The 9,323-nt window shown below is 39.6% G+C and overlaps 2 protein-coding genes across 7 annotated transcripts in view; one reads left to right on the plus strand and one right to left on the minus strand.

The window, feature by feature from the left end:
- The window catches only part of LOC102679548 (high-affinity choline transporter 1), a 15,091-nt gene extending 11,712 nt beyond the window's left edge, over positions 1-3,379 (plus strand). Inside the window, exon 11 of the mRNA XM_031512096.1 lies at positions 3,346-3,379. The gene's annotated coding sequence lies outside the window, so the exon portion shown is untranslated. The remainder of the gene's footprint in view (positions 1-3,345) is intronic.
- A 1,160-nt stretch (positions 3,380-4,539) lies between these two features.
- LOC102679666 (pro-resilin-like) lies at positions 4,540-9,207 on the minus strand. Of its 6 annotated transcripts, none has more exons than XM_031512102.1 (9): positions 8,882-9,207; positions 6,531-6,712; positions 6,287-6,488; positions 6,023-6,178; positions 5,851-5,926; positions 5,277-5,347; positions 5,196-5,228; positions 5,139-5,150; positions 4,540-5,030 (listed from the first exon to the last, which is right to left on the minus strand). In XM_031512102.1, exons 1-9 carry the CDS (start codon positions 8,961-8,963, stop codon positions 4,990-4,992), a joined length of 855 nt encoding a protein of 284 aa, XP_031367962.1. In that variant the 5' UTR covers positions 8,964-9,207; the 3' UTR covers positions 4,540-4,989. The 6 variants fall into 6 exon arrangements, with proteins under 6 accessions (XP_031367962.1, XP_031367963.1, XP_031367958.1 ...); XM_031512103.1 differs by having other exon boundaries at positions 6,023-6,104; positions 6,165-6,178; positions 6,287-6,712; positions 8,882-9,204; XM_031512098.1 differs by having other exon boundaries at positions 6,287-6,712; positions 8,882-9,205.
- Between the last annotated feature and the right edge of the window lie 116 nt (positions 9,208-9,323).

A 9,323-nucleotide genomic window follows, 5' to 3' on the forward strand; every position in this document is an offset into this window, starting at 1 on the left:
TTTGGTGGAGGTTTTGTTATCCCCTGTGCCGCCAATTAGGCCTAGTGATCTGTTTCCTTTTTTTTGAGAAATATAATATATATATATATATACACACACATACGTGTATATACGCAATTACGAGTGCGTAAACACACATACAACACACACAATTGCACACGTAATCGCGCATATACACGTATATGCCATGTATTTAGAGTTTATCGAATTTTGCTTGAGAAAACTAACGTCTTGATGCGACGACCGATCCGTCCCTTCCTCCTCTCCCCCCGTTTATCACGAAGCATATTTTAGAGAATTAATAATAAAGGGATTAAAAACCTCGACGAGTAACGACGAGTATCTCGTTCATTAAAACTCGTTAAAACTCGTGGCGAGCGGCTATAGATGGGCTATAGGATATTATGTATAGGGATTTATAAATTAATGTTACATATCGAGTTTTTAGAAATGTGTTTTTAACAATTGTTAGATTCATCGTTGTCATTTAGCTCCTCTTCCATTACGTACGACTCGACGATAACCCCCCTCCCCCATCCTCTTCATCGTTCTTCATCGCACCATGTTAAATGTCGCATCCTCGTGAAATTTTATTATTCATCGTCGAGTGTCGAGTCTCCATGTTGGAAGAGATAGATAGAAGTAAGCGGGAGAGGAAAAAAAAAAAAAAAGATAAAAATGGATAAATAAACGACGTTAACAGACGCTTTTTTGTACTTGCGATCGATCGTTCTTCCCTTGCTTAGCATGATGTAAAGGCGACGTACACACCATTGTTTATATTATTACGTGGAGACGAAGTGGAAGTAAGGCGTTAGTCGCCGTCCACGTAGCCGCTCGTCCAAGCTCTTCGTGATTTTTCGCGTGACTCGCGCGATGGTTTCGGGCCAAAATCCGAGAATTTTCATTCGAAACGACGAATTTTATTGTAAAATAAAACTTAAAAAGAACAAAAAAAAAAAATTGGATTTCTTTTCAAAACAATTAACAATTGGTTTTCGCAATAATCAATAAATATTCTAAAAATTTGAAGATTTCCAATCGAATATCTAGCCATATAAATTTTTGATAGACAGAAATATATGTTATAGTACCGATTTCTAAAAATATATCATCACGTTCATAATACAAGCCGTGAACAAGTATAGAATCTTTGTACAAATATTGCTTCTATAACACCAACTTCTTTCTACAAACGTTCCATTGAATGAACCATCGAGCACGATGCGCGAGTCAGAGTGAAAGATCAAGATTCACAGACGAATCGGTTGTTGCACGGATTCGTTGTGTTTATTATATAGTATATATACATATATATATATATACACACACATACATTGTACGATATAACTGACATTATCGGCATTAAAGCGAGACGAGTGATTTCTCATACACGTACATGGATACATACATACACACACATACATACAAGAAGACTAAAACTCTAATAGTTTTTAACGTGAAAGATACGAATTATCGCTGCTGTTATTGGTTTCGAAAAATTGGTTTATCAAAGTAGATAAACTTATGTACCTATATCGTTTAACCGTAGCCGTCACATTGTTCGCGAAACGTTCATAACGCCTATGTAGTGGTATTTATTGCTCGTCGCATAGAGTTGCTCATCCCATCGTTTACCGCCAAAAAGAAAGAAGAAAAAAAAATAAGAAAAATGTAACGGAGAAAAATCCAAGTGGTGCGTTAATCGAGTAGCTCCTACTATTCGATCTTCGAATTATATTCTCTCGTTCGCGAATGATCGAAAAATAATGGTCGAGCGGAATTTTTAAACAAATTTCTCACCTATCGTTTTCGTTAATATCTATCCATGGATGAATCTAGAAAGAATGTATATTGAATATAATTATTAATTATATTGCCATTTGATGATATCGTAAGAATAAAAAAAAAAAAAAAGGAAAAAGAAAAATCGCGCGCAAATTTTTTCTTATCAAACCGTTTCCCATTTCTTCAAATCGAAGCTCTACATTAAGAACCTAAGGAATCTCGAGAAAATCGAACGGAATTACTTTTTAAAATTCTCATCTCATTTATTTGTTTGTCATTCTTCTTTCGTAAATTGATCGTACGTCGTCGCAAGATTCATAAGGAAAAATTGAAAGAAAATTGAAAGAAACGCGTTGTTTTGTCGTTCAACTTGTCAACTCGTGAGAAATATGTAAATAAACGATTTTTTTAGAGAAAACGAGGGAGTTAGTTCCGGACGGAAGCGGCGTCTTGTCGCTTGTTAAGCGAGGCGTCTTTGCACGACGGTGAAATTACGGTGTTCAGACAGATATGAAGAATCTCATGAATCATCGTGTACGTCTCGCGCGTACACAAACGCATCTTCCTCTTCTATATGCGTTGTTATTCGATCGCGGTTGTTATAAAAGACTTTCACTCGATGATATCGAGCCTGCTGGACGAGATGGCTGGAAATTATTAACATTTCCACTAAAAAGAAAAAAAAAAAACCATTTTTATAGCGGACAATTATTCTTTTTTTACATATATATATATATAATGAAAAGTAGAGCTAGACGATCGTAAAACAATTTCTTTCTGATGAGAGAAATTGCTCGATGGAAAAATTCAGCGAGGCGAGGGATAAAATAAGAAAAGAAACGCGTTGAAAAATTCAAGAAGAGATGCATTCAATATCGTCGAATCGAAGAAGAAGTGTATAAATTACAAGTTTTTATACGGATTGCGAAATTATTTCTTTTATTCCCGCGAACGATCGAAAGTTATTTTGCTTTCACTCAGCGTTTGTTCTGCATTTTCAGAAATAAAAAGGGGAGATATATTTCTCAAAGTGAAGTGGCAAGTTAACGATTCAAACATAAATAAAAAACTTATCTTCGATCGATTCGATTCTACGCTTCATCTTGTGTCGTATATATACATATCATCATATATTGGGGGGATAAAGAAAAAGTTATCTCGTAATATGCGAATAAATATATTGTTGCGTAGATGCATCCGTACGATAAGCATCCGTTATTATTCGTAGTGGCATAAATGTTAATTATGAGAGAGAAACGGCCACACAACGGTTACTATACATATCAAATATCGTGCATTGTAACGATGTAACGGGAAACCTATATCATGATGCGTACTCTACATATACATACTTAGGTATAATACATTAGCAAGATAAGGGACTACGTAAGACAGAAAAAAAAAAAAGATGATAAAAAAAAATATATATATATATATAAGATATGTATATACGTATTATATATATATAGCGTGGTTATATCCTCTCGCAGAAAAAGGGATCGATGGGGTTCGAAGCTTCACGGAATTAGGAGGATCCTCTCTAGTTTTCAGTTTTTCTTTCTTTTTTTTTCTTTTTTTCATCGAACGAGTATCCTCCTAATTACTCTTTAGTAATTTAATAACCGAGCGATTCGTGGCCAGGAAGATCGAGAAAGATCGAGACGCTCTAGAGATCTCGTGTATCGTGATAAAGAAAAAAATTGCGAGCAATGAACNAGAGTATTATATGTGTAAAAGAAAAAAGAAAAAAAAAAGTAAAAGAAAAAAAAAACGCCCGACTTCATCCCTCATAAGAACATATCCATGTATATGTATTACGAAAGCGTTACCGGTATATTGTATTATACGACATATTATACGTGTATAATTGAGAAACTGAACGCGATGTTGATTGTAAATGTTAAAAATAAACAGTGTATAAAAACACAACAAATTTCTCGACTTTTTTTTATTCTTAAAAAATCAAATTACCTCGAAGTAAATAAATAATTTGCACGTAAAAGAATTGGCATCGTTCTGATAAAAATTTTAAATCGTAGAGATATAAATATAAGCCAAAGTTGGATTTGAATATCTTTGATGTTCAAAAAAAAAAAAAAAAAGGATATCTTAATTGTTAAACTTGACTTCTTTCTTTATCAAAAATTAAATTAAATATCGATGTATCGAGGATTATCGTTTAATGAATTCCAAGAAAGGAATGGCAAAATAGGTCAGGACACACGTTGTAATTCCATCGAATCGACGTAAGGGGACGTAAGTTGTGATATTGATAGGTGTTTTTAGCCGGGTTACGACAGAAATAGGAAGAGCTCTCACTTATTCATGCCTTCCCGGTATTCGAGTTAGGGGAATCGATAAATCGACCACACCGAACATACGCCTCCCTCTTCCCCCTCCCCAGCCAACTCGACGAGAAGTTGGAATCGTCTTATAGACAATTCCTACCTTGTGTTCGTCCCCTGTGTAGCTGTAAAAAAAAAAAAAAAAAAAAAAGAAAAAGAAAAAAAGAAAGGGTACGAACATCCATCCAACGATTGTTATTTTTTTTTCAGCGTAGCGGCTTTATTTATTAGTACAAAAAGCATTTATTTTTACAAAATAAATAAGTTACAATAGGCTCTGAAGAACGAAGGAACGAACTTTACTCCTCCTTTCGAAGGTAATCGCGCCTTTCCAATTCGTTCCTTTCGTTTCGATGGAAAATTTATTATTATTATTATTATTATTATTATTATTATAATTATTATTATTATCATCATTATTATTATTAGCAGACGATTTTCCTTAAAAAAGCAATTAGGAAAGAAAGGCAATTATGATTCCTCCCTCTTTCGTTTTTCACTTTCAGGAATATCAGGCCGCATCATCGATACACAGTTGAGAGGTTGTTTTACGGAATGGGAGGGGGGAGGGTGGGGGGCGGTCTTCATCGCTGTTTAAACTGTTCAAACTTTTAACATTAGCGGATTTCCTGGATGCTTGTTGGGCGGGGTAGGGGGGAGGTTCGGATGATTTTTGATCCGCGCGAAATCCACCTTCGATCCGTTCCCTATTCGTTTCATCGACGGTTGCCCCGTCAATCCGGAAGCAGAGCTCGACGAACTGGATGGTGGGTGGGGGGGTGGAGGAATTTTTCTCGTCTCGATGGGCGGTGAAACACGGTCGAAGGTGGTCGGGCGGGGTGAAGACTCTTCGCGATTAATATTGGTAACCACCGTTGCTAGCGTAGCTTTGACCACCTCCGCCTCCGGAGTAGCCACCACCGCCTCCGGAGTAGCCACCATTTCCTCCGGAGTAGCCGCCCCCGCCACCTCCAGAGTAGCCACCTCCGCCACCTCCAGAGTAACCACCTCCGCCTCCTCCAGAGTAGCCACCTCCGCCTCCTCCAGAGTAGCCACCTCCGCCTGAGTAGCCGCCATTGCCCCCGGAATATCCACCTCCGTTACCGCCTCCGGAATAGCCACCGTTTCCTCCAGAGTAGCCACCACCGCCGCCTCCAGAGTAGCCATTTCCACCTCCAGAGTATCCACCTCCGCCTCCAGAATATCCACCGGAGCTGAAAGCGAAAATTAATGATTACAACGAATTTTGAAACGATATCATATCGCGTATTTATCGTATTACGTATCCTCGACAGGTAGAGTTATAATGGAAGAGATGGGAGATATGAAGAAGAGAATCGTAATTTCAACGAGTAAATTGATTATTATCGTATATACTCATATTTCTTAAATGGGTAAGAAAGTATAATGGAAGAGATATAGAAATGCTCGAATAAAATTATAGATGTGGATTGTAGATATAGATAGGTGCTGGATTGGTCTTTTTCCCGACTCTTTCTCCTTTCCTTAATCCTAGAGAGACCGAGTAGAGAGATTGTATGCGATAAGTAGAGAAAGAAGAAATAGAATACCAATTATGACCAATTAACTTATCCACATATCTATTCCTTCTTTCATCTAATTTTTCTTTAACCAATACCTGTGCTGTGCTCTGAATTTCTTAAATCTACGGAAAAGGAGGAAGGAAAGAAAAAAAAAAAAGTCATAGATCCTTTACCCTCCGAAACTGCCACCACCGGTGCTAGGTGTACCGTAAGCGGAAGATGGTCTCGAGTATCCACCGCCACCGCCTCCTCCGTTGGGTGCACCGTAGGTGGTGGACGGGCCACCACCGCCTCCCCCGGTAGATGAGCCGTAGCTCGAGAATATCTAGCCGCCGCCACCGCCGCCTCCGTGGGGTGCACCGTAGGTGGTGGACGGGCCACCACCGCCTCCCCCGGTGGGTGCACCGTAGCTCGAGGATATCGAGCCGCCACCACCGCGCGAGGGTGCGCCATAGCTGGTGGAAAGCCCGTTACCGCCGCCAAAGCCACCGCCACCGCCGCCTCCGAAGGAAGGGGCGCCATAGTTGCTGGACGGCCTTCCACCGCCGTTCGCCGGTGCGCCGTAAGTGCTCGCCGGTGCACCGTAGCTCGAGCATATCGAGCCGCCACCACCGCGCGAGGGTGCGCCATAGCTGGGGGAAAGCCCGTTACCGCCGCCAAAGCCACCGCCACCGCCGCCTCCGAAGGAAGGGGCGCCATAGTTGCTGGACGGCCTTCCACCGCCGTTCGACGGTGCGCCGTAAGTGCTCGACGGTGCACCGTAGCTGCTCGACGGTGCACCGTAACTGCTCGACGGCCTGCCGCCCCCGTTGGACGGTGCCCCGTAGGTGCTCGACGGCCTTCCACCGCCGTTCGACGGCGCGCCGTAAGTGCTCGACGGCGCTCCATACGTGCTGGACGGTGCTCCGTAGCTAGAGGATGGACGACCACCGCCGCCCCCCGACGGAGCACCGTAGGTGGAGGATGGACCTCCACCGCCTAAGTTCGGTGTCCCATAACTCGTTGACGGTGGTAGGTAACTACCGGATATTGGCGCTGTAAATACGTACGTTTTTTTATGTTAACGTAAGATTTCAGGTGTTATAAGGATAATTTTTAATTGGATTTTAATTGGATTCACGAGAACGATGTTATAATGAAATTTTGAGCTTTTATATTGGATCGAATTTTAATCTGGTTAGAAAGTTAAATGAGAGGTAAATAATTTCGATTCGAATAAACGAAATTTAGGAAGGAAGTGGGAAAAGGGATCCATATTTTCCCTCGAGTTTTCTTTTTACGTGTATTTGTAGTAAAATTAGCTCGCGGACGAGTTTGTCTACTGGCTGTGCGCAATGTTAACAAGATCATGACTCTCCTTTTTGTCCTTGTATTCATTATTAGTCGGTGAAAGTGTGGGAGATGGCCAAATGACATTGTCTTCAGGACATTATTCGTCCCGTGAGACCGTAGTTTACGACTTCACACAGTGTTTTCTAAAACTCATCTACGTACAACGTTCTCGACGAAATTTGCTGAGATGTCACTATCTTTTGAAATTGCCGGGGTCAAGAGCCCGATTCGTTCGCATTGTCTTTAATCAAGTTCGTGACTGATCTCCCCATTCTCTTATTTCTTTGTTCTATTGCCGGAAAGAATATTTGTAATTGAATATTCAAGGTTCTCTTAATGACTTATTTCGCTATTTAAGAACCACAAATTCTCTTTCAAGATGGATATAATGAAACGATGAAAAGATGAAAAGGACAATTTCCAATACGCTTTCTTTAGAGTAATTGCAAAATGTTTAATTCTACTTTTAAACACAAAGTTGTCGTTTTTTCTCCTTCGTCCCTAATTTATTTTCAAATTTATTTTCTCTGTTAAATATATTCTTTGCTGCGATCAAAATTAGAAAAAAATGCCTTGCCTCATTTCTCTCTCTATACTTTGATTGTGTATTTCGTAATTTTTCATTTTTATTGCGTAACCATACAATATATCGTATCGTAATTCCTTACGTAAAACGTAAATTTTAATAGGTAATTAAGCAAAACGCGGAAATACTTAAGCGGCGTGGTTCATTAAAGATAATTCTTAATTTTCCTAAAATAAAGTATAGATTACAACACAATCGTAATTAGATCGTAACGATTTCCATCACGGAAACGAGCCTACCTTCGCGTAATATTTTTTAATTACACGCTTATTAAAATATGAAAATGAACGTTTTTTTGAACAATTTCGATTTTTGCCTATTATAAATATATAATAAGGATAATATAAATTTTTTTCTATTACAAAATCATTCTTCTTTTATATATATATATAAAAAAAAAAGGAATAAAAATACGTAAAAATTAAGAATTATACCGAATCGGTTTAAATTCAGCAGCTATAAGTAGAAAATGTGTGTCAGATCACGAGATATCGGTTCGATTTGCACACTGTCCGTTATTCCGGGCGAAGGAACGTATCGATAATTCACGGCGTCTCATCGTTTGAATATTTCATTCTCGATACCTCGAAGTGATCGCTATTTCTATTCTTTCTTTTTCTCTCTCTCTCGCTTTTTCCTCCTTTTTTCAATCCTTCGTTCGCCAACATCGAGGATCCACTAAGAGAAATTTACCATGGCGTGAAATTCATCTTTCACTTCGGTTCAATCGGATACAGAGTGATAGTGCTACCTTGGAGCATCATAGTATCACGTGCGAATACTTTCAATTTTTTTTGACACTTTCTATCTTTCGTTTTTTCTTTTTTTTTCGTGACTCTCCACTTTCTACGTATTTCTTTCTGATTACAAGAAATTCTTTCAAGTATCGAACTCGTATATCTCGTACTTTCCCCTATGTAATTTTTCATCATTTCTCCTTTTATCGAGAGCAAGAGAAACAGGACGAGATTACTTCACAATATCAGAGCAAAGCTGTGCAACGAAGTTTTCATCGAAATCCTCAATCGAACTTTTATTATTTGAAAACGTAACACAAACAAGTGAACCGATATATAATTCGAACAATTATTAGATTGCGGATATTTGTATATATTTGTGTCATGCAGAAGTGCAGACGACAATTTTATTCATGAAAAACTTCATTCTGCCTAACTGTTATTAATCATATCAGTGTCAAGAGAGTCCAAAATCTTGATAAAAAAATTAATCGTCCCTTTTTCACGTCCCTCCCAAACTAACACTCTCCCAAATTCTCAAATTCTTACCCTCGGCGTGGATAGGTTGCAAGAGCAGGGCCGTAGCGAGTACGGTCGCTGCGAGGGGGGCCCAGCTCTTCCCGGGCCTCATGATCCCCGACGATGATGCAAAGTCTCTCTCCCTTTTTCCTCAACTTCGTGGCCGATTCACATGCACGAACCCTCTCGAGGGTAACACCTGGCGTGTTCTTTTTTTTATCACGTGTTTATTATATCTGAGTACGAAACGGAAATCAACTCTTTGACAGAATTGGTAGCGCGGATGAGATGCGGAGGCCTTCCCGGCGCATCCGTGAGATTTCGTCTAACGTGCTTCAAACATCGCCGATCTCGCTTATATAGTTAACCAGTCTTTCGGAGAAAGTCCTCGCGGGAGTGTAAGTGGATGCTCACCAGGTAGGCAAAGCGTGGTTCTTGGTGAACGTTGGTGCTCGAGCGTGGGGTGAAAGAC

Source organism: Apis dorsata, unplaced genomic scaffold (genome assembly GCF_000469605.1).
Source record: "Apis dorsata unplaced genomic scaffold, Apis dorsata 1.3 scaffold_383, whole genome shotgun sequence".
Taxonomy (NCBI): Eukaryota; Metazoa; Arthropoda; class Insecta; order Hymenoptera; family Apidae; genus Apis; species Apis dorsata.